This window comes from Podarcis cretensis (assembly GCF_951804945.1).
Source record: "Podarcis cretensis genome assembly, chromosome: 15".
NCBI lineage: Eukaryota > Metazoa > Chordata > Lepidosauria > Squamata > Lacertidae > Podarcis > Podarcis cretensis.
The window spans coordinates 14,352,199-14,372,196 of record NC_137185.1 but is presented as its reverse complement, the minus strand read 5'-3'; the positions used below and the strand labels follow the sequence as shown (position 1 = coordinate 14,372,196).

Sequence of the window (19,998 nt, the reverse complement as noted above, 5' to 3'; positions counted from 1 at the left end):
TTAATTTACAAAGGCCTGAACAACTTAGGTCCTGAGTATCTCAGGAACTACCTGAACCCTTATATCCCAGTTCAGTCACAGAGATCATCTGCAGGAGTGTTGTTGGTCATTCCCCAAGTAGGTGAGGCTCATTTGACAACAGCGAGGAACCAAGCCTTTAGTGTCATCAGTCCAGTCCTGTGGAACACACTGCCACTAGATTCAGCAGGCCCTTTCTGTGCCAACTATTAAACGTCTGCTGAGAGCTTTTCTGTTCCACCAAGCCTATGAAGGCAATTAAGAATACAGCCTTCCTCAGTGGTTAATTGATGTCTGTTTTTAACTTGGTTGCTGTAAACTCCTTTATATGTTTCTAATGACAGAGCAGTATACAAATATTAAGGGGTGACAAGGCATTGCTGGTGACAAGGGAATGCAGTCAGGGAGGAATGACTCCAGGCTGGGCTTTTTTTCAGGGGCAACTCACAGGAACTCAGTTCTGGCACCTCTCTGCTGGGTGCCATTGCCATTCTAAGAGAGTAAGGGAGGTGTTCATGGTGAGTTCTAGTACCTCTTTTTCTAGAATAGCACTGACTCCAGGTGCCACCAGTTCTAGAGAGCAAGCCTGACAATGCACACTTTACTTGGGTAACAGAATGGATTTCCCCTGGTTGAATACCAGCCTCAAATGATGCACGTTTTCTAAGAGCATCAGAGCACATTGCTACCGAAAACCTACTTGGAGCAGGGAGGCAAAGGAGTGTATCTGCTGTTGAAAAGATGACAGAAGTCACTTTTTTATAAGGCATTTCCATTTTATTATAAAATTATAAGGCAGGATTCAGTTCCACCATCTGTAAGAAACTGTGTGTGGTTCAACAGGCCTCAATTAATAAACTTAACTTTCACGCTGGTCAAACAAAGCATTCATTTGCTGTATTAAAAAAACCCAAAAACTTTTCAGACAAATTTTATTTTCCACAGCTTTAGGGCAGCAGCTTCCTGCCAAGTCACAAACCAGCATCACTTTCACCAGATCACAGCCCAGGAAGCATAGTCAGCTTTGCAGCAAAGGAAGGAGGGGCGATCAGTTAAGACCAACTTGTGCACTTGTTACCGAGACAAACATAAGCAAGTTGAATGGGTGGGGAAATTCCCATCTCCAACCACACACTCTTCCTGTATCTAGCTCTGCTTTCCAGAGTTAGCTGCTAGACACAAATAGTTCCCTGTTAAATCTAATAATGCACTTAATTTACCCATGTGTGTAGACCAATGTATTTTCCTCATTTAATGTGCTGCCTCTTTCCTGCCTCCCCATCTACCCCAAATTTATTCCTTACTGATAGCTCTCCCTTATGATCAAAATTCATCCCCTTGATCTTTTTTAAATCGTTCCTCAAAACTGCAACCACATAAGAACTTCACCAAAGTTTGAGGGTGGGAGCAGGAAGAATTGTGCATACAAAGTAGTATCATTCTCGGATACTGGCTTTCCTTGCAACATTATCCCCATATAAACTCCATTGCCATAGCTTGTCAGCCCATCCAGAGCTTGGAGAGTGAAGTTAGGATCAGAAAAATTGGCAAAGGCTTTTCCTACAAAGGGAAAAGAAATTTGGAAGATCAAAAGGGAGAATGGCTCACATAGGGTTGCCACCACTAGCTGTGAAAATTGGAAATAACGGAATGCTCAGGCTTTTCTGCACATCTGTAGTCTGTTGGTGTGCTGTTTTGGTACAGCTCCATTGCTGAGGCGAGTAAACAAGCAAGATTAGCTCTTCTCCCCCTAGGCACAGGTGTGTGAGTTATAAAAATCTTCCAGTCCTTGAGTAAATAAAGCAGCAGCCAATTAAAGTTGTTCTTTGGTTTAATCACTCCCAGGCAGAACTTTTTCCCCCCCTTCACTGTCCATACTGGCTAAGCTGGCAGCAAAATTTATAGAGGCATATGCAGACAGCACATCTGTCCAGCAGCAGGTGCTACCCAGGAGCAAGGGGTGAGGGTCCCATCAATTTGCAGGCCCACAATTCAGGTACAAACGGTCCACTTCAGAAGCCAGATCTTTGGAAAGAATGGGGCATCATAGTGCATATCAAACATGGTGCATGCACATGGTTTTTTTCTGGAAAGACTGTCTGGTGCCTCAGAAAGCTATGCTGCCATGAAGATTAAAGCATTCAGGGAGGGGGGAGAGAGTGAGCCTTGCTGCCACAAGGAAGGATGTAGCCTGTCTTTTTCCACAATGGACATGTCTACCCGCAGGCAAGCAAAGACCAGCAGCAATACGCTGTCTACAGCCCCACTCAACCACTCTGCATACACATTTTACGCCCAACACTTTTCCCGCAAGCCCCTTTCTGTAACCGCGCAAGACTCAAGAAGTTTAAGGCAAGTTTCTATTATTCAACCCCCACCCCGCAACCCTTCATCTCTGCGAGGCACTTAAAATACCTGGAGTTTGGTCCAGAAAGGCCACTGGGTCCACTTGAGAGTTAAGACACTGCTGAAGGAAAGAACAAGCAGAAGAAAAAGTACCATTGTTGTTTAAGGCTTTCGAACCACAGGGGAGAGAAAGGCAGAGAATGTGTGTAAACAGAGCTGCACTCCCTGGATATTTCCAAACCCATGTCTGAGAGTTACTGATGAGAGGTTCCACCGTTAACAGTAAGAAGATGGGCTCTCCTTAAGACGGGGATATTGTTCTATCCTCCAGGCAACTGCTTGTATTAAAAAAAAAGTCCATGTTCAGGGGAATTGACAAACCAGAGGCTGCCGTCTGGGCGATGTATGAAGCGGCACTCGAGAGCTGATCTCAGGGTAAAAGGGCAGGGGCCCTTACCTGCAGGAATCTCCCCTGCCCTTGGCAAAGTCCTCTCTTCCAAATTGAGCCAGCACTCCAGCAGATGGCTAATGGGCTTGCCTTCTCAAAACAGGCAACTGCAATGCCATGGTTTGGCATCCATAAGGCAAAACAAGCATAAAAAAAAATAAAAAGCCAACTAGCACGCAGTCTTCAGCCTCCTGAAGCTGATGAGAAATTTGTCCATTCCAGTTTCATAGCGGAGAGTCACCAGAGACCCAACAAAATAATCTCAAAACTGTCTACTCACACTAATACCATGATTTATCAGAGCACAAGGGCCTTGGGGGAGTTCAGAGACACATCAGAATGAGGTGACTGGTTTTACTGCCCCCCAAAATGAAACTGCTCTGGCCAAGGTCCATTCCGACAGGTATGGCCCTCCTTTCCTACACAGAAGACATAACTAATTCTACAAGTAAACCCAGGGCTCTGCAAAGACCACTGCGCTTGCTCACAGGAAGGAGGCAGTAAACATAAAATTATGAAAAGCAAGGAAGTAGCCCCAAAAACACTCATGTGCCAAGAAACTGGACTGAAATGTCTCCTTCACAGTTGCAAATCCGCTCCCATTCCCACCTTGCATGAACGGGAGGGACGTTCCTCACCATGGCCACCAGGAAGCCACGCATTTGCTTGGATTATGCATCCAAGGCAGCATTTAGCCTGACCTGCAAGGCTAGCGAACAAACCGAAGAGGTCCTTGTGTTTTGTTTCACCAAAAAATGTAAAAACGCTATGAAAAGAGGAACAAGTCCTAGAAATGAAAAGGCTGATGTCCCTGTAAATGGCCTCTTTAGAGAAAAGAGGAGAGAACTGAGAGCAGCGAGTTATCTCTTCCTCTTTAGACCACCTTGTTTTATTCACTCCAGAGGGGAAGAGCCTCAACGTCTGGGGGAAAGCCACGCCTTTTGTTGATGCCCTGTCGCAAGCAAACAGAGAGAGGGAGGAACGGCGCATCACTTTCGAGATCTGTTGAGATTTCCAGCTCTCCAGGCACTGCGGTATAATGTACAGTATCATACGTGTGTGGGGAGGGGGGAGCCCAGCCTATCACAGCTCTTGAGTCTTTTTGCAGTTCCTCCATCCCTTGCCTCGCCGGTCGCCTGTAAGGGGGCGCCTTAGGAATGGAGGGGAGGAGGGGCTGGATAGCTGGGACCCATCAGCTCTCCGTCACAGTGGGGTGAGTCTTCTAAGACGATATTCCGCCCTGCTTCGGACAAAGCCCTTAAGACCTGAAGACATGGACAGCTCTGATCACGTACTGCCGGCAGATGGGGCACTCGTTCATGCGCTTCCCACACTTGGTGCAGGTGACCATGTGGCCGCACTCCAGGAGGACGCAGTCGATGACGGAGTCCATGCAGATCTTGCAGAGGTTGTCCTCTGAGCCAGGGAGAGTGGCGTTGCCGGATGGAGCTGGAACGGCAAAGGGGGGACTTGATTGTAAGAAAAAGAAAGCCTCAAAGCAGTTTACAGAGAAAAGGCAAAACTATCAATAAAAAGTTATTTAAAACGTTCAGAAAAATAATTAAAGTCAACAATAAGCTAAACACGGATTAAGACTCTCGTCGAACATTCTACATGTCTGGATATATAGTTGTTTTAAACTGCTTTAAGTATGCTGTGCGGGATGTGGGTGGCGCTGTGGGCCAAACCACAGAGCCTAGGACTTGCTGATCAGAAGGTCGGCGGTTCGAATCCCTGCGACAGGGTGAGCTCCCGTTGCTCAGTCCCTTCTCCTGCCAACCTAGCAATTCAAAAGCACATCAAAGTGCAAGTAGATAAATAGGTACCACTCCAGCGGGAAGGTAAACGGCGTTTCCATGCGCTGCTCTGGTTCGCCAGAAGCGGCTTAGTGCTGGCCACATGACCCGGAAGCTGTACGCCGGCTCCCTCAGCCAATAAAGTGAGATGAGCGCCGCAACCCCAGAGTCGGCCACAACTGGACCTAATGGTCAAGGATACCTTTACCTTTGCCGCTGTACCATCGTACCTTGGATCCCAAACACCCTGGAACTCGGACATTTTGGCTCCCCAACGCCGCAAACCCGGAAGTGCGTGTTCCTGTTTGCAAACGTTCTCTTGGAACCCGAACATTTGACAGGGCTTCCGCTACAGGAGCTTCCTACAGCCAATCAGAAGCCGCGATTTGGTTTTTGAACGTTTTGGAAGTTGAACGGACTTCCAGAACAGATTCCATTCAACTTCCAAGGTACAACTGTACTAGTGTTTTAACATTATTGTTGCTTTTTCTTTGTTGTAACCCGCTCTGGGAGCTTAGGGTGAAGGGTTGGTAAATAATAATAATAATAATAATAGGCTTGCCTAAACAAGAATGTTTCTAGCAAGCATTAAAAATGAAGTACAATGAAGGTGCTTTCCTGATGTCAATAGGTAGGGAGTTCCAGAGAGTGGGTTCTGCCACACTAAAAGATCAAGTTCTTACAAACGTGGAATGAATGTTCTGTGGCCCCTGTAACTGTTTGGATCAGTCAAGTGGGCACATATGAGGTAAAGGGATCTTGCAGGTAAACTGGTCCCAAGTTGTTAAGGCCTTCATATACTAATATACCTTGAACTTAGCCGGACAGCAAATCACCAACTAGTGAAGATTTCTGAGCAGAGGCGTTCTCTGCTGATGGGCAGCAATTGTGCTATAGCTTCCAAATCTGGAACAAGGGAAACCCCACATGGAGCACACTGGTGGGACTCTGTGGGGATGGGACCCATGTCTGAGCGAGAGCCGCTTTCCAAAACCTCCCATCATCAACTTTGGGCTTTGCCATTTTAAGATTCTTATCCTATCATCAAGGTGTATACACATTCATATATGATTACTTGCTGTCCATAAATAAGAGACAAAGCCCCCCCCCGCCCCCACACAAAATAAATGCCCGTCCTTCCCATTGAGCAACTATTGTGAAAGGAGAAACAAGGGCTGCTTACCAGCTTGATCATCCGTATCAGAAACTGAAAACAGAAAAAAGAGAAGTTTGATGAAATCCTATTGCAACAGTGCTCAATATAAATAAACAAGATGTGTCGTTCCCTTGCTACTGCCTTCTGGGAAGAAGGGAGTGGGGACTGGAAAAATTACTTAGGAGAAAAAGGAACAAAGCTCTGGGAATGGGAGATCCTATGGTGGACCAGAGGCTCTTCCACTTTTTATGCCAATTTCATGAGACCCTGTGACTGCATGAGGCCCATGGTTCATCAAGTCCAGAATCCTGTTCTCACCCTGGCCAACCAGATGCTTGTTAGGGGACCCAAGTGCAAGAGTCCCCTCCTTTCCTTTGGTTTCCAGCAACTGGTATTCAGAAACATTGCTGCCTCCAACTGTGGAGGCAGAGCAGAACCCTCATGGCTGGTGGCCATCGATAGCTTTCTCTTTCACAAATTTGTCTAATCTTTGAAAGCCGTCCAACATGGCTCCTCCTAATGGTGTGAGTTCCATAGATTAACCATGTGCTGCATGAAGAGGGACTTTCCTTTATCCTAAATCTCCCAACATTCAACTTCATGGGATGTGAAGTGCGGGGAGAGGGAGGAAAAACCTTTATCCACTTTCTCCATGCTGTGCAGCATTTCACAAACTTGTAGGATGCCGCCTCTTACTCAACTTCTATCTAAACTAAAACAAATCCCTCTCCTTCCCACAGATATACAAAGATATGTGCAGATGAAATATATATACCATGGGTACGCAAACTAAGGCTCGGGGGCCGGATCCGGCCCAATCGCCTTCTAAATCCAGCCCGCGGACGGTCCGGGAAACAGCGTGTTTTTACATGAGTAGAATGTGTCCTTTTATTTTAAATGCATCCCTGGGTTATTTGTGGGGCATAGGAATTCGTTCATTTCCCCCCTATATATATAAAGAGAGAGAGTCCGGCCCCCCACAGAGTCTGAGGGACAGTGGACGGCCCCCTGCTGAAAAAGTTTGCTGACCCTTGATATATACTGAACTTTTCCGTGTATAAGACTAGGGTTTTTTTACTAAAAAAATAATGTTAAAAAGGGGGGTAGTCTTATACACGGGGGCAATCTCTCCCCATTTTCTTAATTTTGAGTCCCCCAAAATAGGGGGCTCTTATACATGGGGGGGATGCATTATACACTGAAAAATACGGTATATATATATTTCCACCCCACCCCAAAAAAGAATCCTTACCCAGCTGCTGAAGGTCCTTCTCTTTGTACAAGCGGGTCACTCTCTCCATCAGCTCCCATTTCTCACAACAGCCCTTGTAGTTGACAAAGTTCCGAGCAAGGATCTCCTTCAGCTGCCTTACGGAGAGGGCATCAATGTCTCTCACACTTGTCAGGTCAGAGAGGGATGCCCTCCGTCCCGGAACTAGGTTATCCTCAGAGTCGGTTGACTGAAATACAAAGCGGTTTGCGGGTAAGGCTGCGAGGCTTCAGCAAAAAGGGGGGGGGGGTCCTCTCTATCTGCTAGCCAGCCAAAATCAGCTGTCTCTCCAACACATGCCAGGGTTTAGGCATGAAGGGACAGACTTTACAAGACGGGTCTTCAGGTGCAGTCACTGCTCTGCTACGTGGAAGTCACAAACATAAATGTTTCACCAAGCACATGGGGGTGTAAGGATATCTAAGCACCCAGCGCTAGAAACTGGATTTCTTTGCCTGCAATGCCTTTCTAACCTGGACCCATGAACTGGGGGCAATATTTATCAGGGTGCATCAGGGTGAAGATAGTGGCACGAATGTGTTTAGCTTTAATAAAAACATACGGGTGGTAGAAACCCAAAGACTTCTCAAGCCAACTACCTTCCAGATATTTTGGACTGTAAGTCCCATCAGCCCCAGCTAGCATGGCTCAGGGATGGTGGGAGGCATGCTCCAAAACTTGCACAGGGCACCAGGCTGGGGTAGGCTGGGCTATGGCAAGAAGAGCTGGAAACCAGAGGGCAGGGAGAGAGAGGGGCTACAACAGCAAGCTTCAGTCATCTCTCCTCCTTGACTGATCAGTGTACTTCCTCTAAGTGTAACTCCATGCCATCCCATTTCTTCATTAATTTGTGATTTTTTTAAAAGGAAAAAAAAACCCATATTCAAATACAAATTCAATGCATTTCTAAATAATACTTTTATCCTAATGCATTTGCATGCTTTGCAGTACGTTTTTCTGTGCCAGCAACTGGAATCACAAAATTTGGAGAGGCACAAAACCCAAAGGGATATCATATTTCTGATCTGTGTACAGTGGTACCTCGGATTAAATACGTTTCAGGTTACATATGCTTCAGGTTACAGACTCCGCTAACCCAGAGGTAGTACCTTGGGTTAAAAACTTTGCTTCAGGATGAGAACAGAAATCGTGCTCCGGCAGCGCAGCGGCAGCAGGCGGCCCCATTAGCTAAAGTGGTGCTTCAGGTTAAGAACAGTTTCAGGTTAAGAACAGATCTCCGGAATGAATTAAGTACTTAACCCGAGGTACCACTGTATTTGCCTGGGAGTTGCAAACTAGGTCAGTTTGTTTAAAAATATGGACTGAACAAATTCCTATCCTGACATCTTACACACAACACAAAATCCCCTAATATTCTATCATGTGATTGGCTGTGGCTCAGTTTTGGAGCAAATACTGGCAAAGACGTAGGGCATAAATAATATACCACACAGACAGAGATATACATATCTATCATACAAACAGATCTACTATGTATTTTGGAAAGTCATTTGCCTGTTTGCTGGGCATTCAGACACCTTTTATGCTATCAGCATCCAATTTTGCATGATGGTTCCTGAGACTGAGGAACAGGTTTTCGTCTATGTTTGGATACAACTGGATGCCTTTTTGAACCTAGAGGGCAGACTGAACCTTTCAGAACTGCACAGATTTTAGCCACCAATTTCAAAACTGCATTGGGTTTTTTTTCTTCCTTAAATGTGTGTGTGTACACACACCCCTTGGCATTTTAGAACCAGAGGAACGTGAAAGAGGTTTCAAGCTCCATACAATCAGCTGGTGGGTAGCAGAGGACAGAGATCAGTCCACCAGCAAGGGGACATCACACTGTGAAATTCAACCTGTGGGGCTGCAGAAGCAGAGGTAAGTGGACGAAGATTCCATAGGGCCACACATAAATGATTTTACAGGTAAAAGTGGGGCTTGAACCTACCTTGAAATCCATCCGCTGCACCACCAAGGATCCCCATAATCCTTTTCAGTATCCAGAGCACCCATTTCAACCCCTGGCCCACCCCCACATGGCCTCCCCATTCTGGCTGCATCATCAGCCCTCGCCTACCTGCGTCTCCTCCTCGGTCAGTGCTTCCACTGCATTCTCGACTTCTGCCATGTCACCCTGGCTCAGTAAGACATGCCCATTTGCCTAGGAGGAAAACAGATGCTGCTGAAAGACTGAACTCCCTAGAAAACCCACCATGGAGAGACAGAAGAGTCTAGAAAAGATGCTGGGCCATCCCTGGAGGACCCTGGACCCACCCAAAGCTGATTTACTGCTGCTGGCCTGATGCAAGGTGGGATGGGGTGCGGAGGGAGGGAGGGAGGGAGGGAGGGACAAAGAGGAAGAAAAATTCTTGGTTCAATGTGAAATGTTTCTGGACTAGGGAGGAGGTTGAGGTTTTGGTGGGAACATTGCTTTGTTTACCATTTGCATATGGTGGTTATTATTATTATTATTAGTAGTAGTAGAAGTAGTAGTAGTGGTGGTGGTGGTATTAATATTACTACTACTACTACCACCACCACTATCAATGCACTTGCTGTTGTTTAAAGAGATGCTATGTTGTTTTTCCATAACTTGTATATTATTATATGAAATGATATTGTATTATATGATTCCCTCCCCTCTTTTCCCTATGTTATTGCATATGTGCATCTATTTTTCTTTAACATCAGTCGCTTAGAGACTTTGGGTGATAGTAAGTTTAATTATATAAGCAATCAATTAATAATAAACAGAAACTCTCCTTGGTCCTTTTGAACTCTAGAAGGATGCACAAGGAATCACAAGAAGACTCTAAATGCAGACCTGTTTGCAACCTGGCTCTCACAACTCTGGGACTTAATATCAATGGCCAAACTGACAACTCCTGTCCAAGTGAGTCAAACAGGCAAGAAAATCACTACTTTTCCATCAGCCTGGCATAATTTTATTGCATATGCAACATCAATGGAACATGGTTATAGGCTTCTGAGAACACATGGCGGCTTGTGGAATGATACCTTTGTATAAAAACTGAGATCACTGGATTTCAGTCACTGGACAGCTCAGTCGGTCAGAGCATGGTGCTGACAACACCAAGGTTGCAGGTTTGACAGCTGCATGTTCCTGCATTGCAGGGGGTTGGACTAGATGACCCTAAAGGTCCCTTCCAACTCTATGATTCTATGACATGAAATGCAATTAAACAGGCATGTGGTGCTTCTGTGCGGGGCTGATATGTAAGGACAAAAAAATCACCTGCGTATGAATCACTCTTTACAATATATATATTGCAAATAAAGAAAAACAAAAATAATGGGGTGGGGGGAACCAAGAGGAAACTCAGGTGATCCCGAACACACCCAAGCTGGATGCTGAAATTGCTCCCGGCTGGGAAACGACGTCTGCTGGGCTCCTTTACCTTAATGTTGACTAAGCCCCGTTAAGACCGCCTAGGCTTGAGTAGGGAAACCCTAGGGTGGTGTCCCCAAGGCCCGGGTCAGTCATGATTGAGCTGCAGAGAGGCACCAGGAGCCCATGCTGGGAAGGCCTGGCTCTGCCCTGCTGCCTTCCATTGTGATGCGGGGCTGACATCATGGAGAATGCAAGGCAGCCTGGCTCTTTGTGACACAGCGCTGCAGGGCCAAGGGCACTCCAATCTCTGGGTGCTGCCCAACCCCCCATGTCTTGTGGAGGGGTGGGTGGGTGGGCTAAAAGGGCTCTATGGTCTCCACTGGCCAGCCTGTGGGCTAAAGGGTTGAGCTAAGGCAGCATGCATCAGAATGGTGAGAGGCTGCATGAGGTTGGTAAAGATCAGTGGTCACCAATGCTGCACCCAAGGGCTTAGTGGTGCTCTTAAGAGCCCGCCCCTGCCTGTCCATGCTCACTGACCCCTCTGTGATGAGGGTGGTTTCCTTTTCCTCCCTTGAAAAAGACACAGAGCTGTAAGAGGAAGCAGGGAAGAGTGCCACTCTTTCCCATTTCCTCTTTCAGCTCTATGGGTTTTCCAAGGCTCAGGTTAATTCTACTGGAGTTCATTTTTACCTGGAACACTTCAAAAAGTAAAGGTGGGTGGGTAGGTGAACACCCTATCTCTTTATTAATGCATGTGGAACGGAGAAGAGGCAGAAGGGAAGGCACCCACAGCATTCAACTCAAAACGAGGGAGGGGGCTTTTTGGTGGTGGCATCCCTGTTACACAATGCTCTCCTCAGAGAGGCTCACCTAGCACCTACATCAGGATTTTCTCAGGACCTATATCTTGGAAAGTGCAGTGCAAGAGCATCTGCTTTGCATGTAGAAGGTGCTGGGTTCAAATCAGGCATCTGCAGGTAGGGCATGGACTGTCTGAAGCCCCAAAGAGCTGCTTCCAGTCATTTGTAGCCACTTCTAAGCTAGACGGAACAAAAAGGAAGCTTCCTATGTTCCTATATTCTTTCAGGCCTTTTCTGGAGTTTTCGCATTATTTTTACAGTGCTGACGGTGCTTTGTAATGCTTTCAGGCTGGTTTTACACCAACGTCAGAGGCAGATTTAGGGAAGTGCAAATGCTTCCACCACACTGGGCACAGAGTCTTGGGGTCAGTGCAGCGTGTCACAACTATGACGTAGTTGTGAATTGAGCAGAACCGAAGGCGAGAGGCACCAAAACTTGGCCTCACACAGGGCACCGCTGAAATTGGAAAGACCAAAATCCAGCCCTGTCCACCTTAGCACTGGGGCACACATATGACATGGTAGGCTGGGCAATATAGAAATGCTAAGACTGATAAATAAAGTCTACGTATGAAGCTATGAACCCTTGAAAAGCAAGCCAAGAACCTTATAAAGCCGCCCAAGAGTGAGGGCAAATGACCACACAGGTGTTTCAACAGATTAACACTCAGCCGGGCAGTACCTGTGGCTGCTCCTCAGTCTGCAAGGCAGGGTCTGTCGCAGCCCACTCAGGAGGGCAGTCCGGTGAGGTAGGTGCAGGGGCCACTTGCTCCTGGACAGGGGAGACGATCGTCACCGGGGGAACCCAAGCAGTCCTGTCTCCCTGGGGACCCACAGTGGGCTGTTGGCCGATGATCAGACACACCAGCTCATCTTTCTCGCGGCACATTTCAGTGGAGATCTCCCGCAGCTCCAGGTAGTCCCGCAGGTCTTTCACCTTCATTTTGATCAGCTCCTCCCGCTGGAAGGCTGTGGCCCGGAACCGCTCACAGAGGTGGCAGAGGCAGGGACCGCTCTCTGGCTGGTGCGAGCAGGCGAGGCAGAAGGTCTTTTTGCAGTCCAGGCAGGTGTGCTGTCCGGAAAAGGGAAGAGAGGAATGTCAGGCGGAGGCAGCCAGGGCAGAGGAAGACACAGGCTTCCCAAGGTGGTCAGTGGTGCCCCCTGGGGGGGGGGTTAAATGACTATCGGACGGGTATCACTGGACCAAGTTCATCAGTTCTGTTGAATTAATTAAACTAAACAGTTCTAATTGCATTTTTAATAAACTGTTTTGAATGTTATCATGCTCTTATCTTCCTTAGAGAATTGTGGAAACAACTAAACAGAATAATGTTTTTTATAGGGTAAGGGGGCATTGGAGATGTGCTTGTTGAACTAGGGTGGGCCAGTGGCTTAAAAATACTTGGGAGCCTCTGAGATAAGACAGACCTTTGGTCTGGCCCTCAAAAAAAGAAACAAGAGCTTCTGGGCTCTGCAGGATTCTGGATAACAAGTCACTGTTAAATCAAGCTGAGCCAACCGTTCATATGATTGTTTTGTACTGGTTTGGTTTTCAAGAAATTTCATGTCTTTGTTGTACCTGTGTATATTTTACGATAGTTTTATACACATAAGGAAATTGATGGCTTGTTAACCAAGAAAATTAGAAGTTGCTGATGGATTTAAATAAAAATGAGTTGGTAGCCCAGCCAAGGTGGGGAAAAAAATGGTGTTTTGCTATCCCAGATTCAAGACTGCTTAGGATTCGGAATTCAAGGAAAGAATCTTCACTCACAGCATAAAAATCTCAACATAAGCCATTGTTGCAATGGTACTTAATGCCTGCTTCTGCTTAGGATCAATACAACGGATAGAGAAAGCCCTTTGCTGAAGTGCTCAGTAGCAAATGATCAAGTACCAAAATGATCAAGCAATGACTGCAACGTCTGGGACTTTTTAGTTTAGAGGAAAAAAGAGTGTGATGTGATAGTCAAGTTTATAAAATTATGCATGGCACAGAGAAAGTGGGTAGAGAAAAGTTTTCCTCCCTCTTTCCTAACACTAGAACTGTTGGACATCCCACAAGGCTGAATACTAGAAGATTCAGGACTCGTAACAGAAATTCCTTCACACAACGCAAACTATGGAACTCCCTCCCACAGGAGGCAGTGATGGCCACCAACCTGGGTGGTTTTAAAAGAGGATTAGACACATTCATGGAGGAGAGGGCTATCAGTAACTACTAGCCATGATGGCTATTGCTCAGCCTCCACGGCTGGAAGCAGCAGTTCCTGGAAAGCAAAGGAGGGGAGAGGGCTGCTCTTGTGCTGGGGTTCTGCTTGAGTGTTTCCCACAGGCATCTGGTTGGCCCCTGCAAGAGCAGGATGCTAGACTAGACGGGCCACTGGCCTGATCCAGGAGTCTATACTTAAATGCTCACCTTACACATATGTGATGGTATGTCTGACTCAGTATAAGGCCCGGCCCAAAATTTTTAGCCATTGTTTTTTTAAATCACATTTTTACAGTGGAGAGGGTGGGGAGAGGAGAAATTACAGATGCCCCTCGTGTCATGGAGATAGGTAAAGGTAAAGGTACCCCTGCCCGTACGGGCCAGTCTTGACAGACTCTGGGGTTGTGCGCCCATCTCACTCAAGAGGCCGGGGGCCAGCGCTGTCCGAAGACACTTCCGGGTCACGTGGCCAGCGTGACATTGCTGCTCTGGCGAGCCAGAGCCGCACACGGAAATGCCGTTTACCTTCCCGCTGGTAAGCGGTCCCTATTTATCTACTTGCACCCGGGGGTGCTTTCGAACTGCTAGGTTGGCAGGCGCTGGGACCGAGCAGCGGGAGCGCACCCCGCCGCGGGGATTCGAACCGCCGACCTTTCGATCGGCAAGCTCTAGGCGCTGAGGCTTTTACCCACAGCGCCACCCGCGTCCCATGTGTCATGGAGATAATTCAGTATAAACTGCTCAGTGAGCATCCTGCTCTCCATGATCATATGATGCTCCCTCCATTTACTGACAGCAGCAAAATGAATGCTTACATGCATGATGCAGAATGCTGCTCCCTTGCCTTGAGTCTGAATGGAGTCTTGTTCTGTGGTGACCTTTGGCTGTAAACAAACCAACCTGGCTGACTTATAAAGTGTTCAGTAGAAGCAAAACTGGAATGGTGAGGATCTTGGGACACTCAGCCACCACAGCAGTTCCAGAGAGCTTCCAAGCAGGCTCTCATTCCTTAGGAGAAAGCCAGCAGACCCTTGTGGTGTGCTGGGGTAGCATTTGTGGTGGCTGGCGTTTTGGCCTTGGATTCAAATCCCAGCCCAGCAGTGAAATTCACTTGATCGACCTCCTCAAGATTTCCCACATCCCAGAAGCCCTGTCTGTCCCAAGTCAGCTCTGCGTCTAGTACCCCAACCCAGGAAGAGTTTACATGTAGGGGAGGGGCCATAGCTCACAAGGGGACTAGGGCAGTCACCGCCTCTCAGCCTGGTCTACCTCACAGGGTTGTTGGGATGAAATGAGGAAAGTGGAACCATGTATATTTTCCTATGACATCACAGACTCAGCCGGATCTACCTCGCAGGGTTATTCAAAAAGTAAAAGCTGGGGCGGGAGTGGGGGGGAACTGGGTATTCTGCTCTTCTCTCCTAAGACTAAGCAGAAGATTAAAATTAAACCAAATGCCATTAAAAAGAAGAAATAGTAAGATATAAGAAAAGAGGTCCTATATTGGAAGATGTGGCCAGTGTGTTTATAAAAGTTCAAGCAATTAACTTTCAGGGAAATAAATCCAGAGTCAAAAGTTGGGCAATATTATTCATTGGGGCCCAAGAAAAATATCACAAAAGCATGGCAAGGTCTTTGGAGAGCAAGGGGGGCATTGCTATGATGGCAGTTAGGCAAACCAAGGGTAAACCATGGTGAGCTGTTGGAAACTAACCCAGGATGGTTGGGAAGCTTTCTGTGTAAAGGAGCTGTGCGTGTGTACACAAGCACATAAGTGCACACACATTCCATACAAAGTCTCCACGTCCGCCTCCTTTTCCCTTGCCATTTTTCCATCCAAGAACGTGCAGGAGGTCAGATGCTTTCCGAGACTCTGAAAGGCTGGCCTCCTGCCACCCGAACGGAAGACTTCCCAGGAGAAGAAAACCCCTCCTCATTTAAATGGACTTCTCCGAGTGAGAAAATGCCTTTCCTCCTCCATACCCGCCCCCAGGGTGACTCAAGCGTGCCAGAACTTAAGCCTGCAATACAAGGAAAAACCAGACTGTGCAGGGAAACATACACTTCCACCGCAGGCATTTCTGTGCGACACAAATGTGCATGTTTGGAACAAAATGTGCAAGTCTGGAACAACTTTAGGGACAGGAGAGAATAAGGCGGCTCTTGAACCTGCTGTTTTAAAACAGCCTCCCCTAACCTGGTGTTCACTCCAGATGCTTTGGACTACAACTCCCACCAGCACAGAAATAGCAGGCTTTGATTTTTTTTTCAACTCTGGCTTATGCAAATGGCTATAGTCAGCCCTGGGCTGACCCTGAATCAGCCCCACAGTGACTTCAAAGAAAATTATGCCTATGAGAGTCACCTGTTGGGATCCTTCTAGAACTCCCGTTTTCTAGACTGGCCAGCTGGTGACTTTCATTGAAGTCTGCTGGCAGGCCCCTGCTGCTGCTCTCCAGTATTCAGAGGTACAGTGCCCTTAAATGTGGAGGCTCCACTTTCCTAGCGGGGCTAAACCTCTTTCTTGAATTTGTCCAATCCCTCCTGCACCCAACCTTTTAAAAAGCAGTCTCAGCAGGCATGGGCCACCACCTCAGCTTGTCACAGTAAGCTGTTGCTGTTGTTGTTAATTGAATTTATATATAGCCCTATACCTGCAGGGGTCAGGGCAGTTCACAGGATAAAATCAGAATATAAAACCATAAAGTACATATAAAAATAAAAACAACAACTTAATAACCCAAGATTCACAAGTTAAGCTCTGTTGGAAGTAGATGCATGCGCTCACGCTCTCTCTCTCTCTCTAAGTGTCCATTCAACTTCTTATCAATATTATTATTAATAACAAAAATAATTACTTTCCCTTCATCCTAAGGTCCCAGGTTGGGTTATAACCATGTAAAATATGCAATGCAAAACATTTTTTCTTACAATTACAAAAAAATGCAATCAATCACAAGAAATTACCGTATTTTTCCCTCTATAACACGCAGATTTTTTCTCCTAAAAAGTAAGGGGAAATGTCTGTGCGTGTTATAGAGCGAATGTGTGGTCCCTGGAGCCGTTTGTCCCAAGTGCATGGCAAAAATCAGGCAAAAATCATATTGTGCCGTCATGGAGGAGAGAAGGCTGCTGCTTTCCTGCATTTTGCCTCAGGGTCTTACTGCCCACCCCGTTCTGTTTCAGTTGCTGTTTGCTCAGACGGAACAAAGAGCAGTGAAATCCCCTCCCCTCCAGGCAACCCCTCCCCTCCAGGCAAGTAGAGAAGAAAGCAGAGCGTCCGCTCCGGTGGTGCTGCTGCTGCTGCCTGGGGATTCGGCAGGCAGCGGAAAACATGCAGATGAGAGAGGGGGGGGGCTGGCTTGAGTGGGTGGGTGGACTTTTGCCTTCCTTCCCCCCCCCTTTAAACCCCTCTCCTGCATTCTTAGCCAGCTGCTTCTCCGCACACCCCTGTCGTGCTCCTTGTCCCTTCTATATTTTTCCTTCCCTCCCCACTTAAAACATGGTTACAAAGCACGGATCCACATGGATCCTCAGGATCTTTGCATTGGGTCATCCCAAATTCACCATCAGATCACATAGCATGTCCATGGCTACAGCCTGCCCCCCAAAAATCACGCACCCACTGTTGCCTGGGGCTGCAATGGTGCAAAAATGTGGTTACAAAGCATGGATCCACATGGATCCTCAGGATCTTTGCATTGGGTCAGCCCAAATTCACCATCAGAGCACATAGCATGTCCATGGCTACAGCCTGCCCCCCCAAAATCACGCACCCACTGTTGCCTGGGGCTGCAATGGTGCAAAAATGTGGTTACAAAGCATGGATCCACAGGGATTCTCAGGATTTTTGCACTGGGTCACCCCAAATTCACCATCAGATCACATGTCTGTGGCCACAGCATGAAGCACAAAAATGATACATCCATCCACTGTTTCATTCAGAATGTTTTTTCCCTTGTTTTCCTCCTCTAAAAACGATGTGCGTGTTATGGTCAGGTGCGTGTTATAGAGTGAAAAATACGGTATATATACAGGCAACTCCCCATATGCGAGGGGGTTGTGTTCCAGCTCATTGCGAATCTAAGTCCACTCTGCCCTCTAAGCGCAGCACTGTGAGCCGACGTGGTCGCTCGTCCTCATCACAAATAATATTTATATACCGCTTAATATGCAAAACCCCATCACAATTCCCATGAAACACAGTAAGATCACTATAGCAGGTTCCCACCATGGCCTCCCAATGTGGAGCACGACACCCCACTCACCTTAAGGGAGGTGTTGCTGAAACGGGCCCCACAGCCTTTGCAGCCCTGCTCAGGGCCGGTGGGCGAAGGGAAGGAGCTGTAGCCGGCGTTGGCGTAGGCTTGCGCGCGGGTCCCCTGCTGCGGGCGGTGCTGGATGTCCTCGGGCTGCCCGTTCAGGCAAAACCAGTTGCAGCATGTCGCCCACATGATAAATGGTTAGAACTGGAGAGGGGGTGGGTGGGAAACGAAAGCCAAGATCAGTCAACTGAGTTAAGAAAGCCGGTTTCTTCAAACAAAAAAAGCCTGGGGAGTAAGAAGGAGGGCGGCACAATGCACATTTCTGAGAGCAGCCAATCGTTTTTTGCTTTGCAGGGAGATAAGAATGCCCTTGCTCTCACAAAAGCAGGAGAGGTGAGCCCGTTTCTGGATGGGACCAGTTCAGATTGCAAGGCGGAGGAAGGCTTACGAGACAGAATGTTACTTCACTGCACAGACAAATGGAAACCCAAGTGCAGAGCATGCCAGGAAAACCCCTTGCCTCCTCCAACATGCTAATTTTCTACATGCGAGGAATCTTGATTTGGTTTTTTTGTCAGGATTTATCCAAAGAGAAACAGCAGCATCTCCCAGCTGACATCTGTTCTGCAACAGCAGAACACTTTTTAAAGGGTTCCTTCTATGGCAGCATGCACTTTCCTTTGAAAGAAAGCACTTATTCACAGGGCACATGATTAAATGGTGGAACTCTGCCTCACCAACATGGATGGCCTGAAGACAAATTCATGTAGGAGAGGGCTATCAATGGCTACTAGCCATAATGGTTATGCTCGGCCTCCACAGTCAAGGGGCGGTAATGCTTCTGAATACCAGTTGCTGGACAGTGCTCTTGCTTAGGTTCTGCTTGTGGGTTTCCCCTGGAATCTGGTTGGCTACTGTGTGAACAAGATGCTGGCCTAGATAGACCATCGGCCATTGGCCTGATTTTTCTTATCTTCTTAAGTAAAGTGGTACCTCTGGTTACAAACTGAGTTCATTCCGGAGGTCCATTCTTAACCTGAGGTGCCACTTTAGCTAATGGGGCCTCCCGCTGCCACCGATTTCTGTTCTCATCCTGAGGTAAAGTTCTTAACCCGAGGTACTACTTCTGGGTTAGCGGAGTCTGTAACCCAAAGTGTTTGTAACCTGAGGTACCACTGTACTCCAGTGTCATAGCCGAATATACTAAAGAGCTTTTGACGTGGATGTTAGCTGCAGTCGAATTTAAATAACCCTTGAAAAATCTACATTTGCCTTTGCAGTTTAAGAACTCAAGGGACTTCAGCTGTTGCATAAAAAAGTCACATTGAAACTGCATATTCCAAGGGGATATAATAATAATAATAATAACAACAACAACTATATAATAATATACCACCCTATATAAAACCAGAAAAACAACAACAAAAATATAATAATATACCACCCTATATAAAACCAGAAAAACAACAACAATATAATAATATACCACCCTATATAAAACCAGAAAATACATAATCAAAATAAAAACAACAACCAAAGAGCCACCGCCCCCCCCCAACATATTTTAAAAGGGCATAGGATATCAATCAAATCAACCAAAAGCCTGGTTAAAGAGGAACGTTATTGCCTGGTGCTTAAAGGTGTATAACAAAGGCGCCAGGCGAACCTCCCTGAGGAGAGCATTCCACAGATGGGGAGCCACGGCAGAAAAGCAATGGAGGATGCTATTATGTCATCTGGTGAGATTTTATTTCCTATAGTTCAGACTTAGATGTTCCACATTCACCAGCCACACAGCTCAGGACATATGGATGCCTCAATTTGTATTTGTGTGTCCCCATTTATTGCTCTTATGATTTATTGCTTGCTTGCTTTGTATATGGTATGACGTAATTCCCTGACACTGCACTTTTGGATTGCTAGTAAAGCTAGCAAATAAGAAAAAGTGCTCCAACTGGTCATTTGGGGAATGATTTGGTGAAGTCCCTCTTTCATTTGGGCTCAGGAAAAGCAAGGGAACTCCCACCAGCCACAGAGAAGCCTGCCCGCCCCCCCCCCCCCCGCCCCCAGACACTGCCATTCCTTCAGCAACAATTCCAGTAGGAAGCCTCAAGTGCTTGGGAAACTGCCCAAAACCGTTTGCTAATGAGGGATAAGCTGGCAAGACACGATGACAGGTCTGGCAGGCACCACTGCCAAAAAAAGCGACGGTTACTTCCGAACTGATGGCTGAACCAAAGTTAACAGAGCTCAGTAAATGCCACTAGGA

At 46.9% G+C, this 19,998-nt stretch overlaps 1 protein-coding gene across 3 annotated transcripts in view; it reads right to left on the bottom strand.

Moving 5' to 3' along the window:
- Positions 1 to 933: 933 nt before the first annotated feature.
- RFFL (ring finger and FYVE like domain containing E3 ubiquitin protein ligase) overlaps positions 934 to 19,998 on the bottom strand; it is a 39,185-nt gene continuing 20,120 nt past the window's right edge. For all 3 annotated transcript variants that reach the window (XM_079956029.1, XM_079956028.1, XM_079956030.1), the window contains 6 exons: positions 17,733 to 17,933; positions 11,935 to 12,324; positions 9,118 to 9,201; positions 7,017 to 7,224; positions 5,792 to 5,815; positions 934 to 4,261 (listed from right to left, as the gene is read on the bottom strand). In XM_079956029.1, coding sequence (XP_079812155.1) covers positions 4,071 to 4,261; positions 5,792 to 5,815; positions 7,017 to 7,224; positions 9,118 to 9,201; positions 11,935 to 12,324; positions 17,733 to 17,918 — 1,083 coding nt within the window. In that variant the 5' untranslated portion in view covers positions 17,919 to 17,933 and the 3' untranslated portion in view covers positions 934 to 4,070. The remainder of the gene's footprint in view (positions 4,262 to 5,791; positions 5,816 to 7,016; positions 7,225 to 9,117; positions 9,202 to 11,934; positions 12,325 to 17,732; positions 17,934 to 19,998) is intronic.